Source organism: Natrix helvetica (assembly GCF_964273705.1).
Source record: "Natrix helvetica genome assembly, chromosome: 3".
NCBI lineage: Eukaryota > Metazoa > Chordata > Lepidosauria > Squamata > Natricidae > Natrix > Natrix helvetica.
In genome coordinates, this window is record NC_138549.1 from 173,294,698 (window position 1) to 173,322,361 (window position 27,664).

The following is a 27,664-nucleotide window of genomic DNA, read 5'->3' on the forward strand; positions in this document are numbered from 1 at the left end:
GAGCATTCAAAAGGTATCCTTCAAACTAAGGTTGGATGCGCAACTAACAGAGATACTGTATTCACTCCTGCACCAAGCAGGGGGTTTGACCTCGATCAGGGGCTCCCAACTTGGCAACTTTTAAGACCTGTGGACCCCAACTCCCAAAATTCTGGGAGTTGAAGTCCACAAGTCTTAAACTTGCCAAGGTTGGAAATCCCCAGCTAGATGAACTTGGAAGGACTTCTCAAAAGTGTGACACAGTACTTAGAACGCAGTATTGTAGGCTAATCCTGCCAACTTCCAGCAGTTCAATTCTCACCAGGCTCAAGGTCGACTCAGCCTTCCATCCTTCCGAGGTGGGTAAAATGAGGACCCAGATGGTTGGGGGCAAGAGGCTGACTCCGTAAACCGCTTAGAGAGGGGTGTAAAGCACTGTGAAGTGGTATATAAGCCCAAGTGCTAGTGCTATATAGGTAGTCTTTGACTTATGACCACAATTGAACCCAAAACCTTATGTTGTTTTAAGGAGAGACCCTGAATTTTGCCATTTTACGACCTTTCTTGCCACAGTTGTTAAATACAGTCGGTAAGTTAGTAACAAAGTTGTTAAGTGAACCTGGCTTCCCCATTGATTTTGCTTGTCAAAAGGTCGCAAATGGGGATCACATGACCTTGGGACACAGCAATGGTCATCAAGTATGAATCAGTTGCCAAGCATCTGAATTTTGATCACATGATCATGGGGATGCTACACAGGTGTGAAAAAGGGACTTTCCAAGTGCCGTTGTCACTTTAAACAGTCACTAAATGAACTGTTGTAAGTCAAGTGCCACCTGTGCTACAGATTTCAATTCCCAGAATTCTCCAACCAGCATGATTATCGCCGAGAATTCAGGGAGCTTAAATCTACACATCTGGAAGGCTAATAGTGAAGGAAATTTTTCTCCAGGAGCTGGAATTAGCTCTTGTAACCATGTTTAATTTTTAATACCACCTAAATTGGTTTCCTGTGGTATCTATTCCTACGATAAATTTAATCTTAAAGGTAAAGATTCCCCTTGCACATATGTGCTAGTTGTTCCCGACTCTAGGGGGCGCTGCTCATCTCCATTTCAAAGCCAAAGAGCCAGCGCTGTCCAAAGACGTCTCCGTGATAATGTGGCCGGCATGACTCAACGCCAAAGGTGCACATAGCGCTGTTCCCTTCCCACCAAAGGTGGTTCCTATTTTCCTACTTGCATTTTTTATGTGCTTTTGAACTGCTAAGTTGGCAGAATCTGGGACAAGTAACGGGAGCTCACTCCATTACGCGGCGCTAGGGATTCGAACTGCCGAACTGCCGAGCTTTCTGATTGACAAGCTCAGCGTCTTGGCCACTGAGCCACCGCGTGCCATAACATTTATTCTTAAGAAACCCTAAGTTCAAAACTAACAGCTCTCTTTCCTGCCACCAAAAGTCAGTCGCATTATTGACTAATACAAGGTGCAATGTATACTGTACAGGTAGTCCTCGTCTTACAACAGTTCCTTTAAGTGTTCACTTAGCAACTGAAGTTACAACAGACCCCAAAAATGGTCCGATCCGAATTGGAAATTGCTGCCCCCTCCCCCTGCTCATGAGCTTGGCAACCTGCTTGCATTTATGATGTTTTCAATATTTTATGGCCATGCAACCAGCATGTATGTATGTATGTATGCATGCATGCACAACAGTTGCAGCATCCTGGGGGTCCTGTCAGCATCTTTATGACCCAGCCATCTTTCCAGGAAAGTCAACAAAGGAAGCTGGATTCACTTAACAACTGTGTGGTCCACTTAACCACATTCACTTTACCATGGCAAAAAAAAAAGGGGGGGGGTAAAATAATGCACGGCTCACTTAATAAGAAAACTGCTTAGCCATGGAAATTCTGCTTCCCAATTGTGGCTGGAAATTGTGTAGTTCTGCGTTGTCCTATTACACAAAGGCTGCTGGATCCGACTATACGGGTAAGTCCTTGACCTACAGCCACAATTCAACCCAAAACTCCCACAAGACCAGGGGTGTCCAAACTTGGCAACTTTAAGACTTGTGGACTTCAACTCCCAGAATTCCCCAGCCAGCTCTGCTCTGCTGGCTGGGGAATTCTGGGAGTTGGAAGTCCACAAGTCTTAAAGTTGCCAAGTTTGGACACCCCTGCACAAGACAGTTGTGAGGTTTGCCCCATTTTACCACCTTTCTTGCCAGTTATTAAATGACTCGCAGCAGTTAACGTTAGCAACACAGTTGTTAAAACGAATCTGGTTTCCCCGTGGAATGTCCTCGCCGATTGGAACGCTCCTAGCAATATAGTGAGGCTCGATCCCCAATTTTAAGCCCGACTAGCCAATGATCAAACGGTAAAGCCTACAAGACTCGTACAGTTAAAAATAATAATCTGTTTTTTTTTTTTTTTTACCAATTCAAAAGTAGGTGTGCACCCACGTCTGGGCTAAGTGTACAAAGAAAGCTTCCTGAATTAACAGAAACGAAAAGTTCGTTCACTCGTTTACACATCTTTGCAAAGCGAAGTCCAACTCTCTCCCAGAGCTACATTTCCCCCCTCTGCATTTGATAGGACACATGGCTAAATAGGTGTGCAACAGGATGATGGCAAAGCCCTCAAACAAAAAACACTTGGGATGCAGGCAGACAGCAAGAAAAGTGGATTATCTCCAAAATTAACAATCATGGTCGAAGGACTTTGCTGGTTTTGGGGCAGCCACCAGACTGCAGAGCAAAGCTTTAAAAATGGGCAAAAAGAGAGAGAGAGAGAGAGAGAGAGAGAGAGAGAGAGAGAGAGAGAGAGAGAGAGAGGAAGAGGAAGAGCCAGTTTGCTTGGGTCCAGATGGGTTGGGAACATCCCAGCTCCTCCAGAGGATACCCAGTGGGAGGGAAAAAATACCAATAAAGGAGAATATTTGTAGCTCAGGGTTGAGACGAAGAGTCCTTAGTGCTCTCTAAGCTTGGCTGTTTTCTTGCAGACGTTTCATTACCCAAAATACATTACATCACCTAGCACTAGTGCTGATGACGTACCAACTTTGGGTGATGAAATGTCTGCAAGAAAACAACCAAACTCAAAAGAGCACCAAGGACCCCTCCAAGAAAAAGAAGAAAAAAAAGACCTTTAAAAAAGGGGAGGTTTTTAAAAAGTTTAATGCTTTCGTGGAAACCTGTCCTCCGAAGACACATCAGGGTGGTGTGTTGGAAACCCTCTTTTCTCACACCCACCCCCGACACACGCAGAAATCAATCTCTTGAAAACACGATGGTTAAAATACCAATCCGGCCAGGGGTGAAATCAACTTACCTTCGCTACTGGTTCAGGCGATGTGAGCGCACCACCTCCGCGCATGCGGAGAACCTTCGATTTCCAACTATCAGCTGAGATGCTCAATTTACATTAGCTAGAAAGCAGGAAATCCGACAATTCTAGCTAATATAAATCATGTCACAGCTGATCGTCGGAAATATCAGTTTGCCCGAACCGGTAGCATATTTTTTTTTACTACCAGTTCGGACGAACAGGTAGCATTTTTTTTACTACTGGTTTGGGCGAACGGGTAGCAATTTTTACTACCAGTTCGGGCGAACGGGTAGCATTTTTACTACCGGTTCGGCGAATCAGTCCAAGCCGATAGCATTTCACCCCTGAATCTGGCTAATATTGGCTTCAGTGGAACAGAATAGAAAATAGGGGAGGCAGGAAAAGTTTAAAAACCCCTGTGCAGTTTGCAATATGCAAAGAATTAGAAATCTGGGGAATTGTAAGTCTTTTCTCCGCAGTCCCATTTCTGGCGAGGGCAAGTTGCCGAACACAATCCAATGCTTGGACCAACACTCAAGGATCGTTGCAGCGGGACGATCTCTTGGGGCCGCTTGGTCTCAGAGCCTCTCTTCAGTTTGCACGTCTTCCAAATCGGGTATTTCCACCAATGTCCACCAAAAACACAAAACAAGACTTCTTGTTGTTATTGTTTGAAGAGGAGAATTATTTTTTTAAAGCATCTCCAGGTGCCGTAAGAAAAGGACAGGTGCATGGAAATAAGACGGTGAGTTTAACGGTAAAAAAACTCAGGTGACAGAGCAGAATTGGCACGGCGGTTTGGGTCTTCCTTTTTGGAGAAAAGCCCGCTAAAATAGCGATGGAGACGGGAGACAATCGGAGTTAGAAGAGGCAGGGATGGTTTAGGTGTGCAAGACTTGTGAAAACTCCAGACATCGTTCTCTTATGAGTCTCCACCCTTAAAAAAATACAAGGGTGGCTGGCTTATATAAAATTTATTTTGTGCAAGGATTGAAAGACTCGTGGATCTATCCAGTTTAAAGCCAAATACTTTGGGTTAGAGCAGTGTTTTTCAGCCTTGGTGACTTTTAAGATGGGTGGACTTCAGCTCCCAGAATTCCACAGCCAGCTGTGCTGGCTGTGGAATTCTGGGAGTTGAAGTCCACCCATCTTGACGTTGCCAAAGTTGAGAAATATTTTGCTAGAGAGACTTCAACACATCTCACAGCGCCACCATCTGGTGACTTTTCAAAGCAAAACCCGCAAACTTCATGCCGGATTCTGAACCTGCCCCTCCAAAGCCCCCCACGCCCCCAAAAAACTGCCACCAATCCTGCTCCAAGGAGCCACAAAACCCACAGAAATGGCTTTAAACAAAGCTTAGCCCCCAGATCCAAAGTTTCAACACTGATCAATTTTTCTCCACGGCTGATTTTTTTTTTTTTAAATATCCTGATTCCGAAATTGACTTTTAAGCTGGCCTTTTTTTCTCTCTCTCTTAAGGGAGAACGGGAGAGCAGAGTGGGAAATCTTACCGATATTCTATCGTTGCTGTTTAGATTGTGTGTGGGGGGGGGGAAGATATGACAACAGACAGAAACATCCCATCCCCATCACCCCGTTGTGTAAAATGTTTTTTTTTTAAAAATCGAAATTGCACATAAAGGAAATCGCCATCTTTTTTTTTTCTCCCCGCTGTCCGAGTCGGCTTGGGTGCGAATTCAGTCCAGGTTGCAAATTGGTCAGGCTACATATTTGGCGCATAGCTTATTTCTTGCGAGAGACTTAACGTTTCCATTCAGGAGACGGTTATGCCGAGGAAAAACATTTCCTATAAGTGAGCTTTTCTTTGGCAGGCACCATTGGGAAGGGAATATTTTTGGGGGAGGATAGGGAGGCAGTTTAAAAAAAAAAAATCAGAAAACTCCCCGAAATTGGAAAGAAACAGAAAATTTAAAAAAAAAAAAACTTTTTAACGTTTTGCTGATGTTTGACAGGTTTGCATTTCCCCCCTCTTCGGTTCCATCCATTGCTTTGCTTCCAAACTGAATTTAAATCAAGGGAGAGGGATGAGTTTTAGGCTAACCTGCTTGCAGCCAGCAAATGAAAGTGAAGAGGAGAGAAAGCAGAGACAGTTTCTTCTCCTTCCAACACCTTTTTTTTTTGTCTTCCGCTTCGAAGTCCTGAACACCAAAGCTTACCGAGAAACGGGGGGAAAAAAAATATTGCAGGACAGGTATCCCCCAAAAAATAATCACCAGGCGGTAGGCTTGGCTCTTCCATCCCAGAGAACGAAAAATGTCCAAAGCTTCACATCTCAGCTCCGAAGAACTTTCTGGAACTCTCGCGGTCTCAAACCTCAACAAGGTTGGGAGATCCGTAGCAGGAGGTGAAGGAAGAAGAAGAGGCGGACGAAAGACATAGCTTATTTCAGAAGTAAGAAAATAAAAATAAAAATAAACACCATCAAAAGACAAGTAATGGCTTCGATTTTTCACATGTGTGGATGGGGAAATCCAACGGAGGCTTGGATTGGCAGGTATCCCTGGATGAAGGGAGAGGCCATCTAGAAGATCCCCGGATGACGCTTCGGCCGGCCAGAGTGGGCGAGACGCTCTGCTCTTCCTTTGGCCAAAGGGTCCCCCGACTCCCTTCATCCCAGAAAGTCTGGTTTTCCTGAGCCAAGGCACGATCGGGGAAGAGCCCCCACCCCACCCAGCTTGGAGAAGGGGGGGAGTGGACGGGTGGGTCAGGGCAAGGGGGTGGGGGGCGGCAGACGGTGCAAGGAGAGATCAGGCTGGAAGGCACCAAAGTGCAAATCTCGCAACGCAGACGGAGGCCAAAGGCGGACGAAGATTTCTCCCCCACCCACCCCCAGCTGCTCAATCGACGAACCGCTGGCAGGCTTTCTTCCAGCGACAGGCCGTGCACCACATGCTGCGGTTCTCCATCCCGTAGACTTTGCGGCATTTCTTGGCTTCGCCACGCGGCTTCCTGGAGGAAGGAGGCAGAGAGAAAGTTGGGTTGAGAGGATGGAGGAAGCGGGCGAGAGTCACAAACAAATCTTCACTCTAATGACTTGAACTAATTGTTCACCCCCACTGTCAAGGGATCATATTTTTGGTACCTGGCAGATGTTTATATCCATTTGCATCATCTTGTCCTGACCAAGGCTTCCCAAGAGCCTGAAGTCAACTCCTGGTCCCGACAAAAACCCCTTTTATTAATTGACTGTGAATTCTGCTCATTCCCATCCAGCAAAGTCTTTCAAGGGAGGATTTACAGTCACAGACCTTATCTGGCTTGGAGAGCTGCCAGGCTGATATCTGCACAACTTGGCAAGGAGTCTCGGAGAGTCACGAACCAATTAAGCAAACTAATTGTCTCCTGCAAACTCCACTCCCCTTCCGCTCCTCTTTTATTCCCTCTGGGAGGGGCCATTCATCGTCCACCTGTGGCCTTCCTCCCAAGTCGACCCCTGTTCTTTAGCTGTTCCCTTCGCCTGGCAACTCTGCACATGCGCACACTGGGAACAGGCTCCAGCTGTTCTTCTGCCTCACTGATGTCTGACTCCAAAGGCAGCTGATGACTGTCAAACGGCTCTGTCCCCCTCTCTGCCTCTGACACAGAGCCCTCATCACAGCCTTCCCCAGACTCCAGGACTGGCCCATGTTCCTCCCCAACCTCCTCACTGTCTGAATTTGCTACCAGCTCCGCTGGCTGCTGGTGGGCCACAACAGTGTTTGTCAATCTTGGCAAGTTAAAGATGGGTGTGACTTCAACTCCTGAAATTCTCTTCTGGTCTTAAGACTGGTAGGAGGTGGGCAGCTCTGGCTTCTTTAAGACCTGTGGTCTTCAACTCCCAGCATTCCTGACTCCGAAGGCAGCTGATAACTGGCATACGGCCCTGGCCCCCGCTCTGCTTTCGACACAGAGCCCTCATCAGACCCTTCCCCAGACTCCAGGACAGGCCACATTCCTCCCCAACCTCCTCACTGTCCGAATCTGCTGCCAGCTCCACTGGTGGGCCACAATAAAGGCATTAGGGTCACCCAGAGAACAGGCTGGAGGTGCCAGGCTGGGGAGGGGCAGGAAGAGAAGATCTGATGGATAGCCACCCACCTGGTGCCTGTTGCAGGCTTTGGCACGGAAGAGGGCAATAATGGTTGTCCTTTGGCAACTGACACAGGGGAGCCTTGCAGGCGCTTCTCTTCCGAATCGGCAGGTCGGATGGGAGTCAGGCAGCCCTGGTAGAGGAGGAAGAGGAAGAAGAGAGGGGGTCATTTGGGAAGGGGAGGGAAGAGATCTCAACGGCGCAACTAAGAAGTCAACCGTGGAGTCCTTGGTGCTCCCTGAGCTTGGTGGTGGCTTTCTTGCAGACGTTTCATGACCCAACTAAGGAACATGATCAGTGCTAGAAGGGAGTGGGGTGCGCAGAATGGAGGAGAAGGTGAACGTGGAGGTACAGGAGGAGGAAGAGGAGGAGGAAGATGGCTGTGGGGTCCTTGGTTCTCTCCGAGCTTGGAGGTTTTCTTGCAAACATTTCATTACCCAACTAGGGATCATCATCAAGGCCCCTGAAGACGGAATAAGAAGCAATAGGTGGAAACTAATCAAGGAGAGAACCAACCAAGAACGAAGGACAAATGTCCCAATGGTGGGAACAATTAATCAGTGGAACAGAAGTTGCCTCCAGATGTTGCGGTGAGATTCCCAAACTAGAACTATTGGAGACACCAGTATACGGAGGCACCAGTATACAAGTAGTCCTCAACTTACAACAATTTATTTAGTGACCGTTTGAAGTTACAACAGCACTGAGAAAAGTGACCTATGAACCCTTTTTCACACTTACAACTTGTTGCGGCACCGCAGGGTCACGTGACATTTTACAACCGACTCAGATTTACGACGATTGCAGTGTCCCGGGGGGGTCATATGATCACGTTTGGGACTTTCTGGACAAGCAAAGTCAATGGAGAAGCCAGAATCACTTAACAACCATGTTACTAACTTAACAACGGTGATGGTTCATTTAACCACCGTCGCCAGGAAGGTCATCAAATGGGACAAAACTCACTTAACAACTTCTCGCTTAAGCAACAGAAATTTTAGGCTCAGTTGTGGTTGTAAGTCGAGGACTATCTGTTATGGCGGAGAGTAAATTATACAGAAGGCAACTGTTCATGGGGCCAAAGGAAATGCCCTCCCCCGATGGAGTTGATCTAAGGCAGGGGAGTCCAAAGTTGGGAACTTTAAGACTTGTGGACTTCAACTCCCAGAATTCCCCAGCCAGCCATGCTCGGTCTGCTTAATGCCGGGGTGTCCAAACTTGGGAACTTTAAGACTTGTGGACTTCAACTCCCAGAATTCCCCAGCTGGCTGGCTGGAGAATTCTGGGAGTTGAAGCCCACAAGTCTTAAAGTTCCCAAGTTTGGACACCCTTGCTCTAGAATCAAGTCTCTTCTTACCAAGGGTTAGGGTTAGGGTATGTTGGGGTGGCCTTCACGTTACTCACTGAGGGGCTTTTGAAGAGGACGGGGGGCAGCGGTGGAGGGAAAAGGGCTGGCTGCTGCCATGATATGCTGATTTCCATCCCAGCTGGGGGAGCCTTCAGATCCGTCAGCATCCCGGTGGGACCCATCGCCTGGAAGCGAAAAGACACATGTCAAAACGAGACACTGGAGAAACTGAATGTTGGGAAACTTTACCAGTCAAGGAAAGGAGGAGGCATCAAGCAGGGAAGTAGCCTTGAATCGTTGCATAGATGACCGAGGCTTCCTCAGTAGCACGAAGCCGAGTCTTTGTCCCGATTAAGCCCTTTTATTTAATTTACAGTGAATTCCTTTCCAGCAAAGCCTTTCCTCTCCCACAGTCTTTCAAGACAGTTCACAATTACCGACCTTGATCAGGCTTGGAGAGTGGCCAGGCCGATATCTTTCAGACGCCACAATACTTGGCAAGAATGCAGGAATGAACTAATGGTCTCTTGCAAACTCCATTCCCCTGTTGCTCCTCTTTTATTTCCTCTGGGAAGGGCCATTCACCATCCACCTGTGGCCTTACTCCCAAGTCGACCCCTGTTTTTTAGGTGTTCCCTTCGTGTGGCAACTCTGCGCATGCACACACTGGGAACAGGCTCCAGCTGTTCTTCTGCCTCACTTATGTCTGACTCTGAAGGCGGCTGATAACTGTCAGACGGCCCTGGCCCCCTCTCTGCCTCCGACAAAGAGCCCTCCTCAGAGCCTTCCCCAGACTCCAGGACTGGCCCAGGTTCCTCCCCAACCCTCCTCACTATCTGATTCTGCCGCCAGCTCTGCTCGCAACTGGCGGGCCATAGCACTTAGGCCTCACCCCCTCCCGCTAAATTCCATGGAACCTTATCTGGTTGTTCCCAAGCGAAGGCAAGCAGACCTAGTTACTTGCGGGATCGCATCCTCCCACATACATCCCTGCGGCCAATTCGCTCACACAGGGAGGGACTTCTCCTGGTGCCGTCCACTAGGCAATGCCAACGGGCGACACCAAGGAGTAGGGCCTTCTCTGTGATGGGCCCAACCCTCTGGAATGACCTCCCCCCCGACATTAGAACCACTTCTGACCTCCGCTCCTTCCGGCAAAAATTGAAGACTCACCTGTTCCAATTAGCAGGCCTGGCATAATTACAACTGTCCCTCCTGGCAAATGTATTATTATCTGGTTATTTTAGGGTTTTTTAATCTGTTGTGTCTGTTTTAGGGATTTTAAAAAATTATATTTATTCAGCTTTGTACAGTTCTTTTAATTGCATTTTAACCTCCTCCAAACTGTACATATTTAATTTTTTATTGTATTTTTGTGATATTCTCTATGGACTGTACACCGCCCCGAGTCCCTTCTGGGAGAGGGGGCGGTCTAGAAGCACAAATAAATTGAATTGAATTGAATTGGGAAGATTCTTGCATTATAGGCAGAAAACAACAAAGTACAGCATTACCTGACTTATGTCCCTTTAGTGACTGAAGTTACAATGGCATTGAAAAAAGTGACTTAGGACAGTTTTTTACACATATGACCGTTGCAGCATCCCCCATGGCCACATCATTCAAAATTCAGATACTCGGCAACTGGTCCATATTTATGACAGGCTGCAGTGCCCAAGCCATCCCCTTTTACGACCTTCCGATGAGCAAAGTCTAAGGGGAAGCAGGATTCACTCAACAACTATGTTAGCAACTGAACAGCAGCACCGATTCACTTAACAACGGTGGCAAGCAAGGTCGTAAAAATGGGCAACATTCGCTTCACAAATATCTCGCTTAGCCATGTCAATCTCCAGCACAATTGTGGTCCTAAGTCAAGGACTACAAGTGATCCATTTGAATCCTTCCCGTCTGGATCTGGTGGGCACTGATCTGGCTGGAAAGTGTTCTGACTGAGATTTCCCCAGAGTGTGAAGCAAACGCCTTGTCCCGACAAAAACCCCTTTTCATTAATTGACTGTGAATTCTGCTCATTCACATCCAACAAAGCCTTTCAAGGGAGGATTTACAGTCACGGACCTTCTCTGGCTTGGAGAGCTGCCAGGCCCATATATGCAAAACCTGGCAAGGAGTCTGGAGAGTCACAAACCAATCAAGCGAACTAATGGTCTCCTGCAAACTCCACTCCCCTGTCGCTCCTCTTTTATTTCCTATGGGAGGGGCCATTCATCGTCCACCTGTGGCCTTACTCCCAAATCGACCCTTGTTCTTTAGCTGTTCCCTTCGTCTGGCAACTCTGCGCATGCGCACACTGGGAACAGGCTCCAGCTGTTCTTCTGCCTCACTGATGTCTGACTCTGAAGGCAGCTGATAACTGTCAGACGGCCCTGGTCCCCCTCTCTGCCTCCGACACAGAGCCCTCATCAGAGCCTTCTCCAGACTCCAGGACTGGCCCAGGTTCCTCCCCAACCTTCTCACTGTCCGAATCTGCTGCCAGATCCACTGGCCGCTAGTGGGCCACAACAGAAAGGCTCCTTTGAAAACTCACCTGATAGGCATGATCGGTTTGGATGTGCTCCAGATCTGTGGGTGCCGACTGGCTGAGGAGGTTTAGGGGTGCCGATTGGCTCAGGTGTGACACCACGGAAACCTTGGGGTTGAGTGGAATAGGCAGGATTTTCTGGACCTCCTCCAGGACTGGAAAGGGAAGGGGCACCGGGGAGGTTGGGGAGACAGGAGTCAGGCTGGAGAGACCATCGGTCAAGGAATCCACGTTGACGTCCAGCTCGGTGTAGTAAAAATCTTCCTCTCCATCACTCTGATCCAGGTCAGCCTTCCTCCTGGGGAAAGAGAAGAAAGGGCCCTTAGCATCTCTTAAGAGAAGACAACTGTGGAAGAGGAAGCCTTTGCTGGGAATTCAAGGGACTGTCATCTTCGGCACGGTAGAAGTACTTATGGTGGAGCTAAGGAGAAGAAGAGATACCCATGAATGAAGAGTGGCAGGAAAAAAGAAAGGCAAGGGGAAGCTTGAAAAATCACAGAAGTGCCTTCTTTTGGTATCACCTCAATCTTCTCTTTTCTGGTATCATCTCTTTTCTAGTATCCTCTCAACCTTCTCTTTTCTGGTATCACCTCAACCTCCTTTCTAGTATCCTCTCAACCTTCTCTTTTCTAGTATCATCTCCTTTCTAGTATCCTCTCAATCTTCTCTTTTCTGGTATCACCTCAACCTCCTTTCTAGTATCCTCTCAACCTTCTCTTTTCTAGTATCATCTCCTTTCTAGTATCCTCTCAATCTTCTCTTTTCTGGTATCACCTCAGCCTCCTTTCTAGTATCTCAAACTGGTAATCCTTGGCCCATGCATAACTCTCACTTGGGCGAATATCCTACCCAACCCTTCAAAATCTTTGTGGGTCCTTCTTCAGATGTCCTCCTCAAAGGAAGCAAGGCAGGTGACTATAAACAATGGAGTTTTCTCAACCGTGGCACCACTCCTTTATACGTATATAGCCCTCCCCAGGCAGAATGGGACTGTTCTCCTCGTACCCTTCGCTGCCCCTTTTTCGCCCCCAGCCATTCACCTCTACCATTTCGCCTCCGCTGTTAGGAACCTAGCTGTTTGCGCCGGCCAATGAGACCCTGCCTCTTTAGTCCCAAGCCTTTCCTCACGGGCCTTTGGGAGAAATACTGTTCACCCTGGGCTTTTGGGCTCAGGTGACAGTTGAGGAAGGGAAGGGAGAAAGAGAGAGAGAGGGAGGGAGAAAGTGTTCCGTGTGGAGTTTCCTCTCCGGGGGTTTGTTTCTCCGCCCAGTTGCCTCGGGTCCCAGCTAGAAAATCCTTTGCATCCCCCCACCCCCAAATACACAACAGCTACAGGAAAGTTAAAATCATGACTTTCTACTTGTCACAATTCCTCAGACTCCTTCTCTTACTCTTATGCCAAAGCTCTTAATATTTTAATTACTTTAGTCATATAATCTAACTACATTGCAGTAAAACTCAGTCATATACCTTAACATAGAGAGATTCCTTTCTGGCAGTGTTTATCTTTTGTTATTGGCCTATTAACAGCACAAAAGGTGTGAGGATTGCTCTGGTAGTTTGAGTTACTGTCAATTCCTGGAGGGCATGGGGATGGCATTTAAAAGGACCCATGAAGGATCCAGATCCCAGTGCAGGAAGGATGCAACTGACCGCAGGCCCATGCTCTCCCAGAGGCACATGTGCCACAAATGCCCAACAATCAAATGCTCAAAAGGAAAACGCCTTTATTTATTTATTTATTTTCAATATTTCTAGACCGCCCCCTCTCCCCGAAGGGACTCGGGGCGGTGTACAGGTGTGTCATTAAAACGAATACAAAAGACGAATATCCCATACCCTTAAAAACAAATTAAACCTCATACAACTGTACAAAAAGTAAAAATTAAAAATTAAATTAAAAAACAACTAAAAGTATACCCCTTTTACAATTTTTAAAAATGCAGGCTTGAGGGACTAAAATTGGGAATTAGGAATTAGGCCAGGCTGGCTAGATTGAACAGGTGGGTCTTTAGTTTCTTACGGAAGGAGCGGAGGTCGGTGATAGTCCTCATATCTGGGGGGAGGTCATTCCAGAGGGCTGGGCCCATCACAGAGAAGGCCCTACTCCTGGGCGTCGCCCGCTGGCATTGCCTAGTGGACGGCACCCGGAGGAGTCCCTCTCTGTGAGAGCGAATCGGCCGAAGGGATGTATGGGGCAGGATACGATCCCACAAATAACTAGGTCCTGTGCCATGGAGCGCTTTAAAGATGATGACCAACACCTTGAAACGCACCCGAAAAGCCACAGGTAGCCAGTGCAGCCCGCGCAGCAAAGGTGTTATGTGGGCGTATCTAGTAGCTCCCACAATTGTCCGCGCGGCCGCATTCTGAACCAACTGCAGCCTTCGGGTGCATCTCAAGGGGAGCCCCATGTAGAGAGCATTACAGTAGTCTAGTCGAGACGTCACAAGCGCATGAGTGACTGTACATAGGGCGTTCCAGTCCAGTAGGGGACGCATTTGGCGCACCAGGCGAACCTGGTGGAATGCCTCCCTTGCCACGGCTGTCACATGGTCATCCATTGACAGCCGGGCGTCCAGGAGGACACCCAAATTGCGTACCTGATCCACGGGGGCCAGCTGTTCGCCCCCTTTACAGCAGCACAACACATATACGTATTACGATAGAACAAATTCCTATAAGATAACCCCGTTCTACTTCGTGTGATAATACTTATTACTTTTTATTTATTACCATTCCTTTCATTCCCCCCCCCCCCCTTTCTCAAGCAATAGAATTCTTTCTATCAGGATGAATGAGGGGTGCATGTTTAGCAGGGATAGTTTGGAGGACCATGATATTTGCAGGCTTATTATGAGGGATGGCAGGCACGGTGGATGCAATGACTGCCATCCCAAAAGGCCAGCAACTTGTGTTGCAGTGAATGACCCAGAAGGAAGGGAGTGGGGTGGGGAAATACGGGCAGGCAATCACAGATCTCTAGATCCCTTCCACTTATCACTCCCTGGGGCATCTCACACACACACACACTCACATTCATACTACAATCAGACTTTCATGCTTGCTCATGCCAACCAATCATTTTTAGGTGTAGGTGCAGGTGTGTGTGTGTGTGTGTGTGTGTGTGTGTGTGTGTGTGATTTTTGGACTATTAGAATAGGAGGCTACAAAAACTGATTGCAGTATCTGCAGCGCTAAATAAGAAACACCACTAACTAGTGAGACATATGTACTCATTTACCTGGTGCCCCTTTTATCCAATTAGGTAGATTTTGATTTGACTCAACATACCTCAATAAGTTTGTTTTGTTTTGAAGCTGTTTGTTCTATCGTAATACTACATGTGTTGTGCTGCTGTAAAGGCGTTTTCCTTTTGAGCATTTGGTTGTTGGGCATTTGTGGCACATGTGCCTCTGGGAGAGCATGGGCCTGCGGTCAGTTGCATCCTTCCTGCACTGGGATCTGGATCCTTCATGGGTCCTTTTAAATGCCATCCCCATACCCTCCAGGAATTGGCAGTAACTCAAACTACCAGAGCAATCCTCACACCTTTTGTGCTGTTAATAGGCCAATAACAAAAGATAAACACTGCCAGAAAGGAATCTCTCTATGTTAAGGTATATGACTGAGTTTTACTGCAATGTAGTTAGATTATATGACTAAAGTAATTATAATATTAAGAGCTTTGGCGTAAGAGTAAGAGAAGGAGTTTGAGGAATTGTGACAAGTAGAAAGTCATGATTTTAACTTTCCTGTAGCCGTTGTGTATTGGGGGGGATGCAAAGGATTTTCTAGCTGGGACCCGAGGCAACTGGGCGGAGAAACAAACCCCCGGAGAGGAAACTCCACACGGAACACTTTCTCCCTCCCTCTCTCTCTCTCTCTCTCTTTCTCCCTTCCCTTCCTCTGATTGGCTGGCGGTGAACTGTCACCTGAGCCCAAAAATCCAGGGTGAACGGTATTTCTCCCAAAGGAAGGGCCTGGGACTAAAGAGGCAGGGTCCCATTTGCTGGCACGAAGAGCTAGGGTCCTAACAGCAGAGGCAAAATGGTAGAGGTGAATGAATGGGGGCGGAAACCTGGGGGCAAAAAAGGGGCGGCGAAGGGTACGAGGAGAACAGTCCTAGACCCACCCCAGGAAAGAGTATCTAGTGGCGGATGGAAGCCTACCTAGATGGCTTCCAAAGGGGAATCCATGAAGATCAGGTTGTTCCTGACTGTGATTATTGAAGGCTTTTTACTAACCCTGAATCATTAAGTCAGGTACTAATACCACTCTATAAAGCCTTAGTAAGATCAGACCTAGAATACTGTAGCCAGTTTTGGTCACTACGCTATAAAAAAGGGTGTTGAGGCTCTAGAAAGAGTGCAGAGAAGAGCAACCAAGATAATGAGGGGACTGGAGGCTAAAACATACGATGAACGGTTGCAGGAACTGGGCATGGCTACTCTAGAGAAGAGAAGGACCAGGGGAGACAGGAGAGCATCTTCCAATATTGGAGGGCTGCCATAGAGAGGAGGGGAGTCAAGTTATTTTCCAAAGCACCCGAAGGCCAGACAAGGAATAATGGATGGAAACTGACCAAGGAGAGATTCAACCTGGAAATAAGGAGGAATTCTCTGACCGTAAGAAGAATCAACCAACGGAACAGAAATTGCCTTCGAAAGTTGTGGGAGCTTCATCCCTGGAGGCTTTCCAGAAGAGACTGGACTGCCATCTGTCAGAAATGGTGGAGGGTCGCCTGCTTGGGCAGGGGGTTGGACTAGATGACCAGGAGATCCCTTCAACTCTGTTAATTGGTTACTTTAGTCTTACTGCTAGGAGCAATGGTGGGGGAAAGGGCCCTGTCCCTTCCTACCCCAACCCAGATTTGGTGAGCTTCTGAAGGTCATCCAGTAGACAACACAAGACCCTGCCTGCTGGATTAAACAGACCCCTGACCTGATTCTGCCAGGTGCAGAGTAAAACAAACCACATTAGGCCTCAGTTGTGTGAAGCCAGGTGGTCGATTCTCTGTAACTGCTTCTTAGAAGTCAACCCATTCATGCCTGCCACCAAACAGACGTGTCCTCCAAATGACCAAGAGGTTGACCTACCCCAGGTGAATGGCTCGGATGTGCTTCTGCATCCCTGAGGAACTGCTGAGAACTTTCCCACAGCTCTTCCACAAACACTTGAACATCACTTTCGTGGAGTTCTGTAACAGGAAAACAAAATGCAACATAGGTCAGGCGGGCCTCTCATCCCATCTCAGGATTCCCAAGGTCCTCCTGGAGATTCAAATTCTACCATTGGTCAGATCCCTGGCCACCCTGATTACACAAATACAATTATCCCACAACCCATGAAACTAGAAAGAAACTCTGCGATAATGGAATGGATGAGTAATGGCCTGGACTTTCTTGACAAGAGGAATGTCGTGTTTTTATAGGTAGTCCTCGCCTCACAACCACAACTGAGTCCCAAATTTCTCTTGCTAAGTGAAACGGGTGTGGCAATTCTCCAAAGCACCTGAAGGCTAGAAAAGAAGCAATAGATGGAAACTCATCAAAAAGACTAAGGACGCTGTGGCTCAGTGGCTAAGACACTGAGCTTGTCGATCAGAAGGTCGGAGTTCGGCAGTTCAAATCCATAGCACCGCGTAACAGAGTTAGCTCACGTTCCTTGTCCCAGGTTTTGCCAACTTAGCAGTTCGAAAGCACGTGAAAATGCAAGTAGAAAAATAGGGACCACCTTTGGTGGGAAGGTAACAGCGTTCCGTGCGCCTTCGCAGTTTAGTCATGCCGGCCACATGACCACGGAGACGTCTTCGGACAGCGCTGGGTCTTTGGATTTGAAACAGAGATGAGCACCGGCCCCTAGAGTCAGGAACGACTGGCACATATGTGCGAGGGGAACCTTTACCTAATCAAGGAGAGAAGCAACCTAGAACTGAGGAGAAATTTACCGACACTGAGGACTGGTGACTAAAACATATGAGGAACGGTTGCAGGAACTGGGTATGTCTAGTTTAATAGAAAGAAGGACTAGGGGAGACATGATAGCATTGTTCCAATATCTCAGGGGTTGCCACAAAGAAGAGGGAGTCAAACTATTCTCCAAAGCACCTGAGGGTAGAACAAGAAGCAATGGGTGGAAACTAATCAAGGAGAGAAGCAACATAGAACTGAGGAGGAATTTCCTGACAGTTAGAACAATTAATCCGTGGAACAGCTTGCCTCCAGAAGTTGTGAATGCTCCAATACTGGAAGTCTTTAAGAAGACGTTGGATAGCCATTTGCCTGAAATGGTTTCCTGCCTGAGCAAGTGGTTGGACTAGAAGACCTCCAAGGTCCCTTCCAACTCTGTTATTCTGCTATTCAGATGTGTTGAGCACAACAACACCTCTTTGACTCCACCCCTATTCCCTGCATTTTTTTTTGTTCTTCAATTTGATTTCCATCTTATTATTTTATTTCGCTGGGGCACACTTCAAATTTGTTATTTTTATTTCCCGAGACACCAAAATGGTTTTGGGATTAGTGTGTTGTTGTTGTTTAATGGGGAACCTACCATAAAACGAACTGTTGTTAAGTTGAGGACTACTTGTATTTTAACCTTCTGAATAAAATTTAAAGTAAAATATTTCAAAAGTAACTAGGGAGGGTCCCTGCCTTACTGCCCATTCTCCTGCTGTGGGCTCCATGGTTTCTTATCTTATTCTCCCTTCCTCCGGTCTCCCAAGGTCTTTCTCACATACTCTTACAGAGCAAGAGATACTTGGGTGGGGCTACATTCAGTGTATAAGACGCACCCAAATTTTCACCCTCTTTTAGGGGAGAAAAATGTGCGTCCTATACTCCGAAAAATACAGTAACCGGGCGACCTTCAGACAGGCTCAAAGCGGGGAAGGTTTCTTCTTCCTCCATCCCCCGGGGTCAACATCCCTCCTCACCTTCCTCTTCCTGGGCGCGGGTTCGCCAAAGAGGAACTGGGTGGCTTCCGTTTCCTCCAGGTCGGACTGCAGGGAAGACAGGAGGCTGGTCGTGATGTCAGCGGTCAGGGGCGGCGAAGGGGTGGAAGGGGTGGAAAGGTCGCTCGGGGGATCCCAGCTTCCGTCTCCGCTGTGGTTGCTGCTGGAGCAGCTGGAAGACCTTACGGGGGCTTCTTTCCACACGTCACAGTTCATTTCTGTCGCAAAAACAGAAAACAGGCGGCGAAGTCAGAAGGTGTCCAACCCGAAACTGCCACGGTCAAATATCGTAAGGTTCAACTAGGAAGATCCTCGACATATGGCCACAACGGAGCCCGAAATTTCTGCTGCTCAGCAAGACGGTTGTTAAGTGAGTTTTGTCCCGTTTTATGACTTTTCTGGCCACCGCCGTTAAGCGAATCGTTGTTGTTGTTAAGTTAGGAAGATGGTTGTTAAGAGAATCTGGCAGCACCACTGACTTTGCTTGCAAGGAGGTCACAGTAGGTCAGGGGTGTCCAAGGTTGGCCACTTTTAAGGCTTGTGGACTTCAACTCCCAGAATTCCCCAGCCTGGGGAACTCTGGGAGTTGTAGTCCACAAGTCTTAAAAGTGGCCAACTTTGGACACCTCTGCAGTAGGTGATCACATGCTCCCCAGGACACTATCTTTAAAGACCTGGAGACTAAAATATAGGAAGAACAGTTGCAGGAACTGGGTTTAGAATAGAATAACAGAGTGGGAAGGGACCTTGGGGGTCTTCTAGTCCAACCCCCTGCTTAGACAGGAAACCCTACACCACTTCAGACAAATAGATATACAACCTCTTCTTTAAAACTTCCAGTGTTGGAGCACAACTTCTGGAGGCAAGTAGTTCCACTGATTAATTGTTCCAACTGTCAGGAAATTTCTCCTTAGTTTTAGGTTGCTTCTCTCCTTGATTAGTTTCCACCCATTGTTTCTTGTCCTGCCCTCAGATGCTTTGGAGAATAGTTTGACTCCCTCTTCTTTGTGGCAACCCCTGAGATATTGGAAGACTGATAGATAGATAGATAGATAGATAGATAGATAGATAGATAGATAGATAGATAGATAGATAGATAGATAGATAGACAGACAGACAGACAGACAGACAGACAGACAGACAAAAGAGAGAGAGAGAGAGTTATGTATCTTCTCTCCTTGATTAGTTTCCACCCATTGCTTCTTGTTCTACCCTCAGGTGCCTTGGAGAATAGTTTGACTCCCTCTTCTTTGTGGCAGCTCCTGAGATATTGGAACACTGCTATCATGTCTCCCCTAATTTTCCAAATTTTTCAACTTTCAAATTCCAAGCATTGAGGGTGCTCAAAGATTGCGACATCCCTTGGGTATTGTAAAGATATTTTGGTTACTTCAATAGAATTTAGATGTGCTTGGTAAGTAACTACATAAATATCATAACTTTTTAACGTTTTGTTTGTTTCATTTGTATGTCTATTTAAATGAAAAGAAGGATAGGGGAGACATGATAGCAGTCTTCCAATATCTCAGGGGTTGCCACAAAGAAGAGGGAGTCAAACTATTCTCCAAGGCACCTGAGGGTAGAACAAGAAGCAATGGGTGGAAACTAATCAAGGAGAGAAGCAACTTAGAACTGAGGAGAAATTTCCTGACAGTGAGAACAATTAATCAGTGGAACAATTTGCCTCCAGAAGCTGTGAAGGCTCCAACACTGGAAGTCTTTCAGAATATGTTGGATAGCCATTTGTCTGAAATGGTATAGGGTTTCCTGCCTAGGCAGGGGGTTGGACTAGAAGACCTCCAAGGTCCCTCCCAACTCTGTTATTCTGCTATTCAGAAGTGTTGACCACAATAACACATCTTTGACTCCCCTCCTTTTCCCTGCATTCTTTTGTTCTTCACTTTGATTTCCATCTTATTATTTTATTTCGCGGGGCACACTTCAAACTTGTTATTTTTATTCCCCGAGACACCAAAGTGGTTTTGGGATTAGTGTGGGTTGTTGCTTTTTTTTTTTATGATAGGGGAACCTATAAATAACAAAAACGCACAAAACCAGCCAAGAGTCATAAACAACACATACCGCATGTCAGATGTTTATATTTAGAACTTTAATATCTTTCTTTTTTCTTTTTTTGGCTTGGGTGGAAAATATTCTCGCTGCCCCAAATCCTAGCTTGAGACTGTTATTCAAGAGTTGGGAATAGTAAGCGAGAGACAAAAACAGACTCCTGGCTGATATCACACGCCAAACCTGTGGACTTCAATTCCCAGCATTCCTGAGCCAGCCATGCTGGCTCAGGAATGCTGGGAGTTGAAGTCCACAAGTCTTAAAAGGGCCATAGCGGCCCCACCTCTTACCAGTCTTAAGACCAGAAGAGAATTCTGGGAGCTGAAGTCACACCCATCTTCAACTTGCCAAGATTGACAAACATTGTTGTGCTCTGCCAGCGGCCAATGGAGCTGGCAGCAGATTCGGACAGTGAGGAGGTTGGGGAGGAACCTGTGCCAGTCCTGGAGTCTGGGGAAGGCTCTGATGAGGGCTCTGTGTCGGAGGCAGAGAGGGGGCCCTATGCCAGTTATCAGCTGCCTTCAGAGTCAGACATCAGTGAGGCAGAACAACAGCTGGAGCCTGTTCCCAGTGTGCGCATGGGCAGAGTGGCCAGACGAAAGGAACGGCTAAAGAACAGGGGTCGACTTGGGAGTAAGGCCACAGGTGGACGATGAATTGCCCCTCCCAGAGGGAATAAAAGAGGAGCAAAAGGGGAGTGGAGTTTGCAGGAGACAATTAGTTCGCTTCATTGGTTCGTGACTCTGAGATTCCTTGCCAAGTTCTGCAGAGATCGGCCTGGCAGCTCTCCAAGGCAGAGAAGGTCTGTGACTGTAAATCCTCCTTTGAAAGACTTTGCTGGATGGGAATGAGCAGAATTCACAACAAATTAATAAAAGGTGTTTTTGTCGGGACAAGGAGTTTGCTTCAGGCTCTTGTGAAGCCTCGGTCAGAACAAACACTGCTTTAAGGGAAGGCGGGTCCGTGCAGGTAGTCCTCGACTTACAACAGTTCATTTAGTGACCAAAGTTACCACAGCACTGAAAAAAAAGTGACTTAGGGCCGTTTTTCACCCTGACGACATTCCCGTGTGCCAGTGATCAAAAGTTAGACACTTGGCAACTGACTCATATTTATGACGGTTGCAGCGTCCTTGGCATCTCATTTTACGTCCTCCTGACAAACAATGTCAACCGGGAAAGCCGGATTCACTTAACAAACTCAACGACTGCCAGGATTCGTTTCAGAACATGGTTGCAAAATGACCTCTTCCCCCTCCCAGCTTGGGAAATACCTGTGGCGAAACCATTGGGGTGATGGTCCAGCACCACGGGACTCGTAGACAGGCTGGTGAGGACTGCGGCCGCCATGACTTCGTCAATTCCTGCCTTCTCCGTTGGATTTCTGTAGGGCACAGAGGGAAAAAAAGAAGTGTCAATCAAAGCCACATTGCATGCAACCCAACCCTGCCCAGGATCTGATGAACGCGCCCCTCTGGAATCTCTACCTCTGGAGGGTCACCTTGTCTTGGTGACCTTCTCACAAGTCAAAGTGTTGTGGCCCGCCAGCAGCCTGCGGAGCTGGCAGCAGAGTCGGACATTGAGGAGATTGGGAAGTAACATGGATGTCAGACCTGCAAACCATCTTTTCTTTTTGGACTTCAGGCCTGCCACACTTTCTACTGTGGGAAAATGGGAGGGGTGATGTGTAGCCATAACAACATTCTTCTTAGGAAATCAAGGTCATCTTTGTCTCTGCACCTGGCAGGAATTGGATGGGAGGAATCTGTCTTTGTGGCAGTGGGAGATTGGACCATGTGATGGACTTGTGAGTGTGGGGGGAAGGATCTTGAACTTTTAACTGGGTGGGAAAACCTGGAAGCTTTCAGATTCGGGTTTTCCCAGAGGTGCCAACATGGCTCTTTTAATAAATTGGAACTTTGAGGAATCTCTTGCCTCGGATTTTTATTTTATTTTGGATGCTATATGGAAACCTGACAATGGACCAGTCCAGGAGGCTGGGGAAGGCTCTGCGTCGGAGACAGAGATGGAGCTAGACAGCAGTGAGGCAGAGGAACAGCTGGAGCCTGTTCCCAGTGTGCGCATGCACAGAGCTGCCAGAAGAAAAGAACAACTCAGAAATCATGGTCAACTTGGGAGTAAACTCACAGGTGGAAGGTGATTGGCCCCTCCCATAGGAAACAAAAGAGGAGCGAAAGGGGAGGGGGCTTTTGCAGGAAACAATTTGTTCGTTCATTTCAGGAGTGTGAAGATCTGTCCGTGAATCTCAGAGACTCTGTGCCAAGTCTTTCCTTGCACAGCACCTCATTTGGAAAACATTTACATGGCAGCTTTCCAAGCTAGATAAGGTCTGTGGTCATAAATCCACCTTTGAAAGACTGTTTGCCAGGCCTTGGCTGAAGGTGAATGGGAGGAATTCACATTCGTTTAATAAAAAGGGGTTTTGTCGGGACCAGGACTCTGCCTCGTGCTTTTTGGGGAAGCCTAAGTCAGAACACTAAAGGAGAAGTCCCTGAGAAACTCTATCGACTACGCATACAAGAAACAACAGATGGAAACTAATCAAGGAGTGAAGCAAAGTTGAACTAAGGAGAAGTTTCCTAATGGCGAGAACAATTAATCTGTGGAACTGCTTGCCTCCAGAAATTGTGGGTGTTCCATCACTGGGGGTTTTTAAGAAGAGATCGGACAACCATTTCTCTGGTCTAGGGTCTCCTGCTTGGACTAGAAGAAGGGGGTTGGACTAGAAGACCTCCAAGGTCCCTTCCAACTCTGCCATTCTACACCCTGTATCCTGGTATCTGCAAACCTCAGGCTCATTTTTCATGTCTTGCTTCCAAAGACAGTTGACACAACCCATTTATACTCAAAACAGGCTTATCCTATCATGCAAAGCTTCTTCTAATGTACACTCTTCCTTTCCATCATTGTTTTTTGAACTGCTTTCTGGATAGGCAGTCGGATTTGCTTAATGACCACTGTAACCCCTGTAGATCCGCTTAACAAACACAACCAAAAAGGTCCTAATTGGACAGGATTCACTTAACAACCGACTTACTTAGCAGTGCAAATTCTGGTCGTGAGTCAAGACTTAACTGCAGTTTTTCAAAGTTGCCTAGAGTTGAAGTCCACATATCTTGAATGCTCTCAACTAGCTGGCTGGGGAATTCTGGGAGTTGAAGTCCACATATTTTGAATGCTCTCAACTAGCAGGCTAGGGAATTCTGGGAGTTGAAGTCCACATATCTTGAATGCTCTCAACTAGCTGGCTGGGGAATTCTGGGAGTTGAAGTCCACATATTTTGAATGCTCTCAACTAGCTGGCTGGGGAATTCTGGGAGTTGAAGACCACATATTTTGGAGGCTCTCAAATAGGTGGCTAGCGCCGCGTAACGGAGTGAGCTCCAGTGACTTGTCCCACCTTCTGCCAACCTAGCAGTCCGAAAGCATATAAAAAATGCAAGTAGAAAAATAGGAGCCACCTTTGGTGGGAAGGTAACAGCGTTCCATGCACCTTTGGGGTTGAGTCCTGCCAGCCACATGCCCACGGAGACGTCTTCGGACAGCGCTGGCTCTTCGGCTTTGAAACGGAGATGAGCACCGTTGCCTAGAGTCAGGAACGACTAGCAGATAGGTGCAAGGGGAACCTTTACCTTGACCTATAAACCAGTCCTAGGCCCCCACGTGAATAATTCCACTGCTTCCTTCTGTATTCTTGATATCGGAAGTCTATCTATGTGGTGTTTGAGATTCTGCACCCAAATGCTGGCTTGTTTCCTACATCAAAAGGGAATTTGGGGGTGGGCGGCGGTGTATGTGTGTACAGCTGTATCCAAACTGAATCCACCTTGAGCAAGTTCTACTCCCACCTTAGCCATGAAAGCCAGCAAGGTGACTTTGGGTCAATCACCAGGAGACAGTGAGTTCTAGTCCTGCCTTAGTCATGAAAGCTGGCTAGGCGACTGAGCCAATCACCAGGAGACAGTGAGTTCTAGTCCTGCCTTAGTCATGAAAGCTGGCTGGGCGACTGAGCCAATCACCAGGAGACAGTGAGTTCTAGTCCTGCCTTAGGCATGAAAGCTGGCTGGGCGACTGAGCCAATCACCAGGAGACAGTGAGTTCTAGTCCTGCCTTAGGCATGAAAGCTGGCTGGACGAATGAGCCAATCACCAGGAGACAGTGAGTTCTAGTCCTGCCTTAGGCATGAAAGCTGGCTGGGCGAATGAGCCAATCACCAGAAGACAGTGAGTTCTAGTCCTGCCTTAGGCATGAAAGCTGGCTGGGCGACTGAGCCAATCATCAGGAGACAGTGAGTTCTAGTCCTGCCTTAGGCATGAAAGCTGGCTAGGCGACTGAGCCGATCACCAGGAGGCAGTGAGTTCTAGTCCTGCCTTAGGCATGAAAGCTGGCTAGGCGACTGAGCCAATCATCAGGAGATAGTGAGTTCTAGTCCTGCCTTAGGCATGAAAGCTGGCTGGGTGACTGAGCCAATTGCCAGGAGACAGTGAGTTCCAGTTCTGCAACCTCCCTAATTATCAACTTTAACTTTCTGCAAGCGGAGTTTAGATGTTATATCCGTGTCCAGGTTTGAGACAAATGACAGCTAAGGTAGAACAACAATAACACTAGGAAAGATAGTAGGAAAGCTGGCTGGGGAATTCTGGGAGTTGAAGTCCAGACATCTTCACGTTGCTTAGGTTGAGAAATACTTGGTTAATTAATTTCATTTCAGGGCAGGGCTCAATTCTACTTGGAATCGAGCACCGAAGCAATTTAATTTAATGAGCCACGTGTCCGCCCTTCAAGGTAGACCAAGCTGGGGACATTCAATGCTACCTTGCCATTCAGCACACCTGACTTCCTTCTCCAACAAGGAGAATATTGGAATTTTTTATAAAAGTTAAAATCTAATAACAACAGTAGCACAGGAAGTATCAACTCACAACAGCTCCGTTAGTGACCGTTCCAAGTTGAAACAGCATTTATAAAAGTACAGATTAACAGAGCTGGAAGGGACCTTGCAGGTCATCTAGTCCAACCCCCTGCCCAAGCAGGAGACCCTACATCTGCCTCTACCTAGGATCAAACTCACCAAGTCCTGATTGTGAGGCGAGAGCTCCCCCACTAGGCCACAGGTGTTAGTGACTTATGACTATTTTTCACACTTAGCGACCGTTGCAGCATCCCCGCAGTCACGTGATCAAAATTCAGATGCTTGGCAACTGACTCATATTTATGACGGTCCCAGTCTTCTGGGCTCACCTGACCTCCTTTTGCAACCTTCTGACATGAAATGTCAATGGAGAAACCAGATTCACTCAACAACTGTGTTACTGACTTAACAAATGCAGCGATTCACTTAACAAGTGTCACTTTTTTCAGTTCCCGTTGTAACTTCGAACGGTGCATAAACAAGCGGTTGTAAGTCGAGGACTACCTGTATAACATCAGAGCCACCTGTGGAGCTTCCCATTTTTAGACAGACCTTTTAAAAGTGTATCAAAATGTAGAACCACTGAACCAGGGTGTCAAACTTAAGGCCCCGGGGCCGGATCCAGCCTGCAGGGTGCTTAGATCTGGCCCACGAGGCCGGCCTGGAAACAGTAAAGGACTGGCCCAGGGTGTCTCTGCCAGTGAAAACGGCGCTCGATAGGGCCGACCGAAGTTCCACTGAGCTCCATTTCTGCTGGCAGGGGGATGCAGGAGACTGTCGCAGCTGAAAACGGAGCTCACAAGGGCCACGGCCTGCCCTCCAGAGCTCCATTTCTGCTGGCAGAGGGATGCAGGAGACCGTCGCAGCTGAAAAAGCTCACAAGGGCCACAGCCCGCCCTCCAGAGCTCCATTTCTGCTGGCAGGGGGATGCAGGAGTCCGTCGCAGCTGAAAACGGAGCTCACAAGGGCTACGGCCCACCCTCCAGAGCTCCATTTCTGCTGGCGGAGCAATGCAGGAGACCGTCGCAGCTGAAAACGGAGCTAACAAGGGCTACGGCCCGCCCTCCAGAGCTCCATTTCTGCTGGCGGAGCAATGCAGGAGACCGTCGCAGCTGAAAACGGAGCTCACAAGGCCCACGGCCCACCCTCCGGAGCTCCATTTCTGCTGGCGGAGCAATGCAGGAGACGGTCGCAGCTGAAAACGGAGCTCACAAGGGCCAAGGGCCGCCCTCCAGAGCTCCATTTCTGCTGGTGGAGCAATGCAGGAGTCCATCGCAGCTGAAAACGGAGCTCACAAGGGCCACGGCCCACCCTCCAGAGCTCCATTTCTGCTGGCAGAGGGATGCAGGAGTCCGTCGCAGCTGAAAACGGAGCTCACAAGGGCCACGGCCCACCCTCCAGAGCTCCATTTCTGCTGGCGGAGCAATGCAGGAGACCGTCGCAGCTGAAAACGGAGCTCACAAGGGCCACGGCCCACCCTCCAGAGCTCCATTTCTGCTGGCAGAGGGATGCAGGAGTCCGTCGCAGCTGAAAACGGAGCTCACAAGGCCCACCCTCCAGAGCTCCATTTCTGCTGGCAGAGGCATGCAGGAGTCCGTCGCAGCTGAAAACGGAGCTCACAAGGGCCACGGCCCGCCCTCCAAAGCTCCATTTCTGTTGGCAGAGCAATGCAGGAAACCGTCGCAGCTGAAAACAGAGCTCACAAAGTCCACAGCCCGCCCTCCAGAACTCCATTTCTGCTGGCAGAGGGATGCAGGAGACTGTCGCAGCTGAAAAAGCTCACAAGGGCCACGGCCCGCCCTCCAGACCTCCATTTCCACTGGCAGAGGGATGCAGGAGACCGTCACAGCTGAAAACGGAGCTCACAAGGGCCACGGCCTGCCCTCCAGAGCTCTATTTTGGCTGGCTGAGGGGTGCAGGAGGCTGTCGCAGCCAGAAACGGAGCTCAGGAGTCCTTTTTTGCTGGCACAGCGCTCGGGACACCACAGGCAGCCCCGACACAGCTGACGTCGAGCTGTCCATGCCCACTCTAGACACACACACACACACACACACACACGTCAAACACAACCCTGATGCGGCCCTCAATGAAATCAAGTTTGACACCCCTGCACTAAACACATACACAAACATACACTGGTTCTGCTCCATTTTGATCCGACTTCCTCTAACACAGAAGAGAACCCTCGCGCCTTTGTTGATGAGAACTAGAAACTTGGATCGCTCTGGCTGTTAAGTTCCCTCTTAGGATCCCTCCCGGCTTTTGCAGCTTCTGCAGCCAGAGAGAGTAGCCAGTTCAACAGAGCCAGGGAAAAAAAATTAAAATTAAATTGAGAGTGCGTTTTGGAAAGGGGGAGAGAGGGAGGGGGGAGCAGGAAAAAAAAAACCCCAAACGAAGCGAACTAAAATTGTG

General features: G+C 48.0%; 1 protein-coding gene across 1 annotated transcript in view; it reads right to left on the reverse strand.

The window, feature by feature from the left end:
- Nucleotides 1–2,380: 2,380 nt before the first annotated feature.
- Nucleotides 2,381–27,664, reverse strand: part of SLC2A4RG (SLC2A4 regulator) — a 38,493-nt gene continuing 13,209 nt past the window's right edge. The window contains exons 3-9 of the mRNA XM_081949723.1: nt 21,593–21,702; nt 18,232–18,467; nt 16,394–16,494; nt 11,301–11,592; nt 8,809–8,937; nt 7,413–7,537; nt 2,381–6,284 (exon numbers count right to left, since the gene is read on the reverse strand). Of these exons, the coding sequence (XP_081805849.1) occupies nt 6,173–6,284; nt 7,413–7,537; nt 8,809–8,937; nt 11,301–11,592; nt 16,394–16,494; nt 18,232–18,467; nt 21,593–21,702 (1,105 nt within the window). The 3' untranslated portion in view covers nt 2,381–6,172. The remainder of the gene's footprint in view (nt 6,285–7,412; nt 7,538–8,808; nt 8,938–11,300; nt 11,593–16,393; nt 16,495–18,231; nt 18,468–21,592; nt 21,703–27,664) is intronic.